The sequence below is a fragment of the Carassius gibelio genome, chromosome B21, assembly GCF_023724105.1.
Source record: "Carassius gibelio isolate Cgi1373 ecotype wild population from Czech Republic chromosome B21, carGib1.2-hapl.c, whole genome shotgun sequence".
NCBI lineage: Eukaryota > Metazoa > Chordata > Actinopteri > Cypriniformes > Cyprinidae > Carassius > Carassius gibelio.
In genome coordinates, this window is record NC_068416.1 from 15,407,704 (window position 1) to 15,420,561 (window position 12,858).

The 12,858-nt window shown below is 42.4% G+C and overlaps 1 protein-coding gene across 1 annotated transcript; it reads left to right on the top strand.

Moving 5' to 3' along the window:
- The first annotated feature begins 11,452 nt into the window (after nt 1-11,452).
- On the top strand, nt 11,453-12,541 carry LOC127985447 (protein c-Fos-like). Its single transcript, XM_052587449.1, has 3 exons — nt 11,453-11,674; nt 12,057-12,164; nt 12,241-12,541. Exons 1-3 carry the CDS (start codon nt 11,480-11,482, stop codon nt 12,376-12,378), a joined length of 441 nt encoding a protein of 146 aa, XP_052443409.1. The 5' UTR covers nt 11,453-11,479; the 3' UTR covers nt 12,379-12,541.
- The last annotated feature ends 317 nt before the right edge of the window (nt 12,542-12,858 follow it).

A 12,858-nucleotide genomic window follows, 5' to 3' on the forward strand; every position in this document is an offset into this window, starting at 1 on the left:
TAGTCATACGGGTCTGACTAAGATAAAATTATAGTATAGTATATTATATATATATATATATATATATATATATATATATATATATATATATATATATATATATATATATATATATATATTAGCAGCACTGATATCTGACTCAGTTAAGTAAGGAGTAAATTATGATGGTCCATTGAATTATCAGAAGGTAATGCACACTTATTGCCCTTTTGGCATGAATAGCTAATACACCGACCGATCATGATCTGGAAGAAGTTCAAATTTCATTGGGTAATAATGAGAAGTAGAGCGGTCATTTTCCAATCTTGTTCATAAATCAGTTGAAAATGACATGGACAGACTAACTTACATTTGTGGATCGTTCTGGATCAGCGGTTTGTCTCATTTTATAAATCTAATTACATCGCTGATAAAATGGATGCTAAATGACTACAAAAGCACTGTAAAAAAAAAAATTAAAAAAAAATCCAGCGCCAAAACTCGAAATAATGTTAATCAGTATTTAATTTCCTTTTATTTATGGAAAACTGTTTACTATTTCATGAAACTATCATAAATAGTGAAGCACAAGTGCCACCTACAGGCCTATTATGTGAGGTGTAGACTGGGGAAATGGTGCGATGAAAGGATTTAATAAAATATTTAATAATTATGCAGCATTAGGAAAGTGTTTTAATGCTCATCAGGCCTGCATTTATTTGCTCAAAAATACATAAAACTGTATTTAAAACAATAATTAATTTGAACTCCATTTAAAATAATGTTTTTCTATTTTATTTTACTTTGAAATATAATTTCTATGAAGCAAAGCTGCATTTTCAGCGCCATTACTCAAGTCTTCAGTGACACATATGGAAAGAGTTGTGCTGCTTAATTATATATATATATATATATATATATATATATATATATATATATATATATATATATCATTCTTGACAATTCTTGTTATATTTTATTACCATTTTCTATAGCGAACAAACTGTGATAATATTAGAAATGTTGAATACGTTTTGGTTTGACTGTATCTACATTTACATTACATTTATTCATTTAGCAGACGCTTTTATCCAAAGCGACTTACAGATGAGGACAGTGGAAGCAAATCAAAAACAACAAAAAGATGTCACGGTTGGTAAACCGTGATCTCGGGGGGTTTGCACTTTGTGGTGAATTCTGTGTGTTCCGCGTCTGCACTGATTAGCTTGTGGGCGTCTCCGTTAATTGTCATCAGCAACAGCTGCCACTATTCGTCTGGCTATAGTGTTGTTTGCGTTTGGATGTCTGTGTTTTCCCTTGAACCTCATCCACTCTCCGCACGTTCACTCAGCCACGGACACTTACCTTCGGCTCTATTCCCCGCAGTTCCTGTGCCATCCTCTCCTGCTGCCTACACGCAGTCATCATCCGGATTACTCACCTTCTCTCCACCATCATTAGGATTCCTCACCCAGCAGATCCATCAGCTCACGTCTCCCACTGCGCCCATCACACCGCCTGCGCCGTCCGTCCCCCGGGAGATTCCCCAGGACCACTTCCAGCCAGAGCCGTGACTTCCGGCGCCGGAGAACTATGCGGGTGAGCCAGCATTTTGCAGAACTTTCTTAACCAAGTGTTCGATGCATTTCACCCTACAGCCCCGCACCTTCGCTACTGAAGAGTCTAAAGTAGCGTTTACACTCACATTACTGTCTTGCAAGGCTGCCTTATGGGGGACGGGGGGAAAACCACCACCCGTGTTGTGTCTCGTTCCACGCCCTCTTCGAGGAAATGAGGAGAGTCTTCGACCGGGCCGCGACCGGCAGGGAAGCCGCGTATCGTCTCTCGGAACTCCAGCAAGGTTCTTCCTCCGTCACCGATTACTCCATCGAGTTCCGCACCCTGGCGGCCGCATGCCAGTGGAACAAGGCTGCGCAGTGGGATAGATTCCTGCATGAGTTATCCGACCGCGTTCAGCAGGAGATCTACCTCCTCGAGCTGCCCCCCACTCTCAACGGACTCATCGAACTGGCTTTACGAGTTGACGCAAGGATTAATCGCCTGGGCCGCCAATCCAGTCCTTCAAGATCTACCATCTCTCCTGTTAGGGGGTGCTTGAGTCGAGAGAACACGGTCGGTTCTGTCAACGACCACGAGCCCATGCAGGTGGGTAGAGCTCAGCTGTCCCAGAGGGAGAGGGAACGGCGGAGGTCCCAAGGACTGTGATTGTACTGTGGAGGCTCTGCTCATAACACCTACTCATGCCCGGTAAAAGAGCCAGCCCGATAATAAATTTAAGGCTACTATCGGGTGGGATCTCCATCAAGAAACCATATCCTTTTTTCTCATGGACTCCCCTGTTGCTCCCATTGTTTTAGGTCACCCCTGGTTGTCCAAACATAATCCACGAGTGGAATGGGGTTCTAACACTGTCACATTGTGGAGTGAAAGATGTCATGAGTCTTGTCTGGTTTCTGCTTGTTCTGTTGTCCCTGTTTCTGTCTTTCAGAAGGAGAACATGGTTTTGCCAAACGTGCCCATTGAGTATCTGGACCTGAAGGAAGTGTTCAGTAAGTCCCGGGCTGCTTCTCTCCCCCCGCATCGTCCCTATGACTGTGCTATAGACTTAGTGTCAGGTAAGTCTCCGCCTAAGGGCAAGTTATACTCTCTTTCTATTCCTGAGAGGGAGGCCATGGAGAATTTCTGATTCTGATACATTTCTGATTCCCTGGCCTCTGGGTTCATCCGTCCTTCTTCTTCTCCAGCGGGGGCGGGGTTCTTTTTTGTGGGTAAGAAGGAGGGTTCTCTGCGACCTTGCATTGATTACCGAGAGCTAAACAACATTACTGTTAAGAATACTTATCCTTTACCACTCATGTCTTCAGCATCTATATTCACAAAATTGGATTTACATAATGCTTATCATTTGGTCCGCATCAGGAAGGGGGATGAATGGAAAACCACCTTTAATACCCCTAGAGGGCACTTTGAGTACTTGGTGATGCCGTTCGGGCTCTCCAACTCGCCCGGGGTTTTCCAAGCACGCGTGAATGATGTGTTGAGAGATATGGTAGATCAGTTTATATATGTTTACCTGGATGACATACTGATTTTTTCTTCATCTCTCCAGGAACACGTTCAACACGTCAGACGAGTGCTCCAGAGGTTACTTGAGAATGGGCTTTTTGTCAAGGCAGAGAAATGCGTATTCCATGCACAGTCTGTTCCCTTCCTAGGGTATATCGTTTCGTCCGAGGGATACGTATGGACCCTGACAAAGTTAAGGCTGTGATAGATTGGCCATCTCCAGACTCTCGTAAGGCCCTATTTATATATATATATATATATATATATATATATATATACATACACACAATTGCATAATAAATGAACAGAAAATAGAATATAAAAAGATTAGAAAGTTAGTTCTTTTTTTTAAGAATAGAATTAGAATAGTGAGTGTTAAATTTAGAGGGTCAAATAAAGCCGATTTTAAATTTTAAGCCGATTCTTGAAGATGGCTAAGGACTCAGCTGCTCGGATTGAGTTGGGGAGGTCACACCAGGAGGGAACATTTAATTTAAAAGTCCGTAAAAATGACTTTGTGCTTCTTTGGGATGGCACAATCAAGTGACATTCACTTGCAGAACACAAGCCTCTAGAGGGCACATAAGTCTGAAGTAATGAATTTAAGTAAATGGGTGCAGAGCCAGTGGTGGTTTTGTAGGCAAACATCAATGCCTTGAATTTTATGCGAGCAGCTATTGGAAGCCAGTGCAAATTGATAAACAGAGGTGTTACATGTATTCTTTTTGGCTCATTAAAAATGTATCTTGCTGCCGTGTTCTGGATTAATTGTAAAGGTTTGATAGAATTGGCTGGAAGATCTGCCAAGAGAGCATTGCAATAGTACAGCCTGGACAGAACAAGAGCTTGAACAAGGAGTTGTGCAGCATGTTCTGAAAGAAAGGGCCTGATCTTCTTGATGTTGAATAAAGCAAATCTGCAGGATCGGACAGTTTTAGCAATGTGGTCTGAGAAAGTCAGCTGATCATCAATCATAACTACAAGGCTTCTAGCTGTTTTTGAAGGAATTATGGTTGATGTGCCTAACTTAATGGTGAAATTGTGATGAAACGATGGGTTTGCTGGAATCACAAGCAGTTCTGTCTTGGCAAGGTCGAGTTGAAGGTGATGGTCCGTCATCCAGCAAGAAATGTTTGTTAGACAAGCTGAGATGCGAGTAGCTACCGTCGGATCATCAGGATGGAATGAGATGTAGAGTTGAGTGTCATCAGCATAGCAGTGGTATGAAAAGCCATGTTTCTGAATGACAGAACCTAGTAATGCCATGTAGACAGAGAAGAGAAGTGGTCCAAAAACTGAGCCCTGAGGCACCCCATTAGTTAGATGTTGTGACTTGGACACCTCACCTCTCCAAGATACTTTGAAGGACCTATCTGATAGGCAAGACTCAAACCATTGAAGTGTGGTTCCTGAGATGCCTTTTGCCAGTAGGTTTGATAGGAGGATCTGATCTTCATTTATCTATTTGAATAATGAAGTAAACCAACTAACATTATACATATTCTTTTCATTTCTGTACCCAATGTTTAAAAAATTTATTGGTAAATTCAAAAATAGCGGTATCGGTATCGGGTGAGTACTGGAAAAAGTGGTATCGGTGCATCCCTATGAATGAGGATCTTCAACATAGTGTAACACAGCTCATCTTGATGAATTGAAGATGCAGGTCACATGCAAAAGAAGAATTTAAAACAAAATGTATTTGATATGATTATTTTAACATGAAATTAATTTTAAAATTAACTTTTATTTTTCCAATTTAAACTATGTATATAAATGTGTGCACAAGCAACAGAGGCAGAAAATCATACAGTCATGCTGATTGTCGGCTTTCTCCAGAGAGTGTCTGATGTCATTTTTCTTCTCCAACAGTTAAAATTATGGAATTATGGTCTCTTCCGATTTCCGGACAAACAAGTCTTTTTTTACATTTGTGAGCTTGGAAAATTCGATGTCCATCTTCAATGCAAAAAAAACAAAAAAACAAAAACAAAAAAACAAAAACAAAAAAAAAAAACAAAGAAATATAAATATTACAATTATGAAATACAAGTTTGTGTAAAGTTCTCTCTCAGTTGAGCATGTCTGTTACAAAAGCTGGCATGTCAAGAAATCTGAGATATTCCTTGAAGATTTCAGTTACAGTTGTGGATTTTCTTGTTATCCATCTCCTTCGGTAACTGAAGGTTTAGTCAACTGCGGTCTTTATTGATATTAATTCTCTGGTGCTGGTTGCATCCTCTTTATCAGGGTCAACCACTCACTTGGCACAGATTCATATAGACTTGGCAAAGAAGGGTGCAGTGTAAAATCACGATGTTTCAAACTGTACATCCGTCTGATGTTCCGTATAGTCTCATTTCTATAAATCCACTGTGAGATGGCCCATCATAGAAATGCTCCTGACACAGGTAAGGCAAAAACAGAACTAAGTTGGAGTCAATTATGCTTGAGCATTGCTAAGTAATTCATTTTAGAATGTAAGAAAATCCTTACCTGTCCTTTTTCAACAAAGGGCATTGAATCCTTACTGAGGGGAACAATCTCCTTAGTGCCAGCTTTTCTGTACCAGATGGATAGCTGAAAAAAAAAAAATATATATATATGTTCAGTGGACTCACCACCTGCAGGAGGGAGCGTAAGGGGCCGGTGCATAGTGGATCGGGCGACAGTCGTAGGCGAGACCCCCGACGACCCGATCTCTGGACACGGAATCTGGCTTTAGGGACGTGGAATGTCACCTCGTTGGCGGGGAAGGAGCCTGAGCTTGTGCGGGAGGTCGAGAGGTACCGACTAGAGATAGTCGGGCTCACCTCAACGCACAGCTTGGGCTCTGGAACCACACTTCTTGAGAGAGGCTGGACTCTCTACCACTCTGGAGTTGCCCGTGGTGAGAGGCGGAGGGCTGGAGTGGGTTTGCTAATAGCCCCCCAGCTCAGCCGCCATGTGTTGGAGTTTACCCCGGTGAACGAGAGGGTCGCTTCCCTGCGCCTTCGAGTCGGGGATAGGTCTCTCACTGTCGTTTGTGCCTACGGGCCGAACGGCAGTGCGGAATACCCGGCCTTCTTGGAGTCTCTGGGAGGGGTGCTGGAAAGTGCTCCGACTGGAGACTCCGTCGTTCTACTGGGGGACTTCAACGCTCACGTGGGCAGTGACAGTGACACCTGGAGGGGCGTGATTGGGAGGAACGGCCCCCCTGACCTGAACCCGAGCGGTGTTCTGTTATTGGATTTCTGTGCTAACCACGGTTTGTCCATAACGAACACCATGTTCAAGCATAAGGGTGTCCATCAGTGCACGTGGCACCAGGACACCCTTGGCCGGAGGTCGATGATCGACTTTGTGGTCGTGTCATCAGACCTTCGGCCATATGTCTTGGACACTCGGGTGAAGAGAAGGGCGGAGCTGTCAACTGATCACCACCTGGTGGTGAGTTGGATCCGATGGCGGGGGAGGAAGCTGGACAGACTCGGCAGACCCAAACGTACTGTGAGGGTCTGTTGGGAACGTTTGGCCGAGCCCCCTGTCAGAGAGATCTTCAACTCCCACCTCCGGCAGAGCTTCGACCGGATCCCGAGGGAGTCTGGAGATATTGAGTCCGAGTGGACCATGTTCTCCACCTCCATTGTCGCTGCGGCTGCTCGGAGCTGTGGCCGTAAGGTCTCCGGTGCCTGTCGAGGCGGCAATCCCCGAACCCGGTGGTGGACACCGGAAGTAAGGGATGCTGTCAAGCTGAAGAAGGAGTCCTATCGGGCCTGGATGGCTTGTGGGACTCCGGAGGCAGCTGACAGGTACCGGCAGGCCAAGCGGACTGCAGCCCGGGTAGTCGTGGAGGCAAAAACTCGGGCCTGGGAGGAGTTCGGTGTGGCCATGGAGAAGGACTATCGGTTGGCCTCGAAGAGATTCTGGCAAACTGTTTGACGCCTCAGGAGGGGGAAGCAGTGCCCTACCAACACTGTTTACAGTAGAGATGGGCACCTGTTGACCTCAACTGGGGATATCGTCGGGCGGTGGAAGGAATACTTCGAGGACGAGATCCGCCCCGAGTACCTCAAGTCTCTGGATGTTGTGGGGCTGTCTTGGCTGGCACGCCTCTGCAACATCGCATGGCGGTTGGGGACAGTACCTCTGGACTGGCAGACCGGGGTGGTGGTCCCTCTTTTCAAGAAGGGGGACCGGAGAGTGTGTTCCAACTATAGGGGGATCACACTTCTCAGCCTCCCTGGGAAAGTCTATGCCAGGGTACTGGAGAGGAGAATTCGGCCGATAGTGGAACCTCGGATCCAGGAGGAACAGTGTGGTTTTCTTCCCGGGCGTGGAACACTGGACCAGCTCTATACCCTTTCCAGGGTGCTGGAGGGTTCATGGGAGTTTGCCCAACCAGTCCACATGTGTTTTGTGGACTTGGAGAAGGCATTCGACCGTGTTCCTCGCGACATCCTGTGGAGGGTGCTCCGGGAGTATGGGGTCGGCAGCTCCCTACTTAGGGCTGTTCGGTCCCTGTACGACCGGAGCAAGAGCTTGGTTCGCATTGCCGGCAGTAAGTCAGACCTGTTCCCGGTGCATGTTGGACTCCGGCAGGGCTGCCCTTTGTCACCGGTTCTGTTCATAATTTTTATGGACAGAATTTCTAGGCGCAGCCAAGGGCCGGAGAGTGTCCGGTTTGGGGACCATACGATTTCGTCGCTGCTTTTTGCGGATGATGTTGTCGTGTTGGCATCCTCAGACCAGGACCTTCAGTGTGCATTGGGACGGTTTGCAGCCGAGTGTGAATCGGCTGGGATGAGAATCAGCACCTCCAAGTCCGAGGCCATGGTTCTCAGTCGGAAAAGGGTGGATTGCCCACTTCAGGTTGGTGGAGAGTTCCTGCCTCAAGTGGAGGAGTTCAGGTATCTTGGAGTCTTGTTCACGAGTGAGGGAAGGATGGAACGTGAGATTGACAGACGGATCGGTGCAGCTTCTGCAGTAATGCGGTCGCTGTACCGGTCTGTCGTGGTGAAGAAGGAGCTGAGCTGTAAGGCAAAGCTCTCGATTTACCGGTCAACCTACGTTCCTACTCTCACCTATGGTCATGAGCTGTGGGTCATGACTGAAAGGACAAGATCCCGGATACAGGCGGCCGAAATGAGCTTTCTCCGTCGGGTGGCTGGGCGCTCCCTTAGAGATAGGGTGAGAAGCTCGGTCACTCGGGAGGAGCTCAGAGTAGAGCCGTTGCTCCTCCACATCGAGAGGAGCCAGCTGAGGTGGCTCGGCATCTATTTCGGATGCCTCCTGGACGCCTTCCCAGGGAGGTGTTCCAGGCACGTCTCACCGGGAGGAGGCCCCGGGGAAGACCTAGGACACGCTGGAGGGACTATGTCTCCCGGCTGGCCTGGGAACGCCTCGGGGTCCCCCCGGAAGAGCTGGAGGAAGTGGCTAGGGAGAGGGAAGTCTGGTCTCTGCTTAGACTGTTGCCCCCGCGACCCGGCCCCGGATAAGCGGAAGATGATGGATGGATGATGGATGTTCAGTAAAAGAATACAGTTGCAGTAATGGCTGCAAAAAATAAAATAAAAAAAAATCTGACTTAACACTGGTACTTTAGACTTTAGTTACATTTATTTATTGAATTAACTTATTTATTGAATTATTTATAACTGTTTTATTAAATGTATAACTTATTTTAATATAATGTAATTTAATTTAATTTGAAAACAGATACACATTATATCTGCTACACAACCACATATACTTACAATCCATGTTTTTCTACGAGGTCACTGACAGCAACTTTAACAAGAAACTTTATTGAGGAAATAGAGAGCGTCTTTGTCTCTTCGTGTTTTCTCAGGATTGTAGGGGCTTTTTCTACAATCAGTGTCAGCAAGCTAGTTGTGGTGTCAGTCCGAGTTGCCTCTGTTGAATGACACTGAATAATGTCAAAAACATTTTATTAATTTAAATTTTTACTTTGACCACTAGTAATATAGAGTGAAAGACATTAATGGTTTACCGTAATGACTGAACACTTCCTGAATGAATCCTGCTTGTTGCTTGCAATATAATATATTTGACATTTGTTAAGCTCCCGCACTCCTGCATTCACATCAGTGTCAATGAATTCTTGAAAATACGTGTCAAATCTCAGTATTCGATCAAGAGATACTTGTTGAGGCAGCTCAGTTTTGGCTGAGGCTATCAGTTCTCTGACAATGAATAGTTTTCTCTATGTTTCCTTTCCGTCTATGAAGACAGTTGCAAAGACTCTGTGTAAAATGTAATGTACTGTAATTTGTTCCTTAACATCAATCATTTAAATAAAAGAAAACAATTTATCCCTACATAAACCACACAATGAGAATACAAATAGCAGTGTATAAAAATAAAAATGTCAATTTGAAATTTTGAAAATTGTTCTCCTATTAATATTTTGTTGTACTAAGTGATTAGTCTATTTGAGTCTATTGATCATTTGGTAATAAAAACTATATTATTATTTAATAAAAAAGAAGAGCTTGTCTATGTCTCTTGAATGGTGTCCCCCCTGTCATATTGGGGTATCCGCCCCTTTATGAAAAGGCCATCCACTTTTGTGACATCAGGACAGCAGGTTGGTGACTTTTCAGTTGACAATTTTTCTTTGTCTAATTTGCTTACTACCTTTGCCAAAGCCTAACAGTGATTAGAATACAGTATTTTCAAAATATGTATGTTTAAATATACAAAATTCTCTTCAACAACCAGACTAAATATTTAGCCAATCACAGTTTGTTGTAAGCTAATATGCGAGTTGAAGCTCAAAATGTCCACCCTGTCAGCCACTTATTAGACTCCACAGACTGAACATAAACATGACAGGGTGTACATAAAGTAGCTATTCATTTGTAGTTAATATTACTAGAAACTAAAATGAACACATATCAGTGTGATTGAGGATGTGATTTTATTATTTATTATTACAGATTGTCTATTTGCAGTAAAACGTGTGAAATAAATGTTTCATTGTCATATTTCGTCATGCTTCTTGTGTTCTGCATTATGTGCCCACCCCTTCATGTGCTGGTCCACCCTGTCATCTGTATATTTTACAATAATATTTTAAATAATAATTCATTCATATCTGTGTACAATAGCAAGGTGTTGGAGCAATAACATGCAAACAAAAAACTGCATCCGAATATCATTTTTCTCCAAACAATAAATAAATTAAAATAAAATAAATACACGTGTGAATCGCATGAGTTTCTATAAAAACACATGGTTTAATTTGTAAAATGTATTTATAATTTGAAAGCAAACAAATAACCATGTTTAGGAAAGGGACATCATACCTTTCAGAAAATATAATTTGCGTCTTAATTTTGCAACGAAAACAAATTTAACAGTAATATATATATCCATGACAAATGGACATATCTTATGGTTTATGCTTTGAATAATGGCCCATAATTATCTAAAAAAAATGTTTGGGAGCTCATCTAATATGTTTGTCTATTTATTACATGACAAAGCGAATGAGAAATTAAAACCAATTGAGTACCGTTAGGGTTGAAAGGGATTTTATTATTATTATTATTATTTATTTATTTTTTTTCCCTCATTTTAATGTATTCCTGAATTCAGTACAAACCAGCGCGCCATGAAGTGCGGTGATTCACGGATGTCCTGCAACGGTTCGCTTATTCATACATTTCAAATCTACACGTCACTTGGCAAAATATGTCTGTAAGTGAAATCCAACATGTGAAGGGTGTGAGCTATGGACGCTTCTGTAGCCCTTAAACCACAAGGATTAAATTTAGGATATTTACTTCGTTTCCTAACGAATATAATTTCAGTTACAGTTAGTTGGCGCTAGATGAAGCTACAGAGATGGGGAGGAGAGCAAGAGTTGGTGTGAGGAGGCGTTGAAACACTTTAAGAAAACTTGTAGCACGTGTTTTGATGTCTTTTTTCATCATTCGCTCTGGTGGATTTATAATAATTAATAATAATATGAACTCAAAGAAAACTGATCGGGTTTGATCATAATGAGTCATAATGAAGGAAGAGAATCGTATTATCGATTGCCTGATTCCCCAAATTCTTCAGCACGGATCAAACCAGAGAACTCAACGGCTCTTCACGCACGTCCGGTACGTGGGCTATTTATTTAATTATTTATTTATTTATATGTTAAGATATTAAGTGTCATGTGTTCTTAAAAACAACCGAATCTAGAATAAAAACAGAAGACCAGGAAATAATTGTTAGTTTTTTGTTTGTTTTTTTAAATGAAAAAAATATTATCATTGTTTTTGAGCCTAAATATAATTATAACCATTATTATCTTTTCTTTATTTTCATGTATTTATTTTTTATTGTATTATTTTGTGTTATTTAATTTTTGCAGAATCTTACTGAGGGCACAACATCCAGCCCAAATCTTGATGGGATGTTATCTAGTCCAGATCTTCAGTGGCTTCAGCTGTCCTCTGTACTTTTCCAATCAGAGACCAACTTGGAAACATTTTCCTCATTCGCACCCACCACCGTGTCCAACGGCCCCTGTTTGTCACAGTGCTCCAGTCCTGACCCGTCGTGTAATGGGGCAGTGGGAGACAGTTCAGTAGGACATGCTGACAAACATGTAAGTTATTGGAATTTCTGATATTTTCAGAGTGTAGAATGCAGAAAATAGTGAAACTAAACTTGACGGGTTTTGGTGATTCATTCATTTATGGCAAAGGAGTGAAATGACTCATACCTGAATCACAAAGGGGCATGTGGTGTGAGTCAGCGCTGTAGTATTTGAGCGGGAATCTTAAAGCGCAAGCTCAGATGGCTCATTTTGTCATTGGTGCCAGTGGATGAGTAACAGGAACAGCATATTTGGAATTGGATAGAACTGCTGTGTGTTTGTTTTCTTGATATCAACCATAAGATGGCAGCACCATCACTCTTTTAGACTGAAGCTTGGTTCTTAAATAAAATTTGGAATTGCCTTGCTAAAACCTTCTCGGCATTTATAGATGTCCTCTGAGGAACTTGACAGGATAAGGATCCGCAGGGAAAGGAACAGAGTAGCAGCTGCCAGGTGCCGGGACCGCCGTCGGATGCTTATAGACACGTTACAGAATGTGAGATCAGTAGGCCTACTTATTTGTGTTGTTTAGCCATTAGCCGCATGTCCTGAGCTTGTGCTTTCTCTTTTAGGAGGCGGATCATTTGGAACATGTAAAGACTCAACTGGAGGAAGAGATCGCTGCTCTGGAAAGGGAGAGAGAGAGGCTGGAGTTGGTTTTTGAGGCACATATGCCCATCTGCAAGTTAAATGACCTAAACCCAGAATAATTACTGATGCTGGTCGTGTTTAGTGCTGAGTCTGCTGGTTCAGAACAGCTGTGGATTATATAACTTAATAAGCGTGTATTTGTTAAAGAAAGCGAAATGTTAAAATCTATTTCAGTGATACCTTGAGAATTATTATCTTGCATGCACAATTGGTTTCACTTGTTTTCATAATAAACTACAGATTCAAATGTTGTTGCTTCTCTGTGTAGTGATTGTTTGTACCAGGATGTAGCGACATGTGTTAACCTTGGTTGAGTGTGAGCTCTATATATTATGTTTATTATTTAGCTAATATTTACGTATGCTGTTCAAAAGTACAGAAAAAATAGATTAAAAAATATATTATTGCAATTTAACTGTTTTCTATGTTACATTTATTTTAATATATAATTATTGCTGTGATAGCAAAGTTAAATTTTCACCAGCCATTTACTCCAGTTGTTTTGTTTTAGTTGTTAGTTAAGGCATCATTACTGTTTT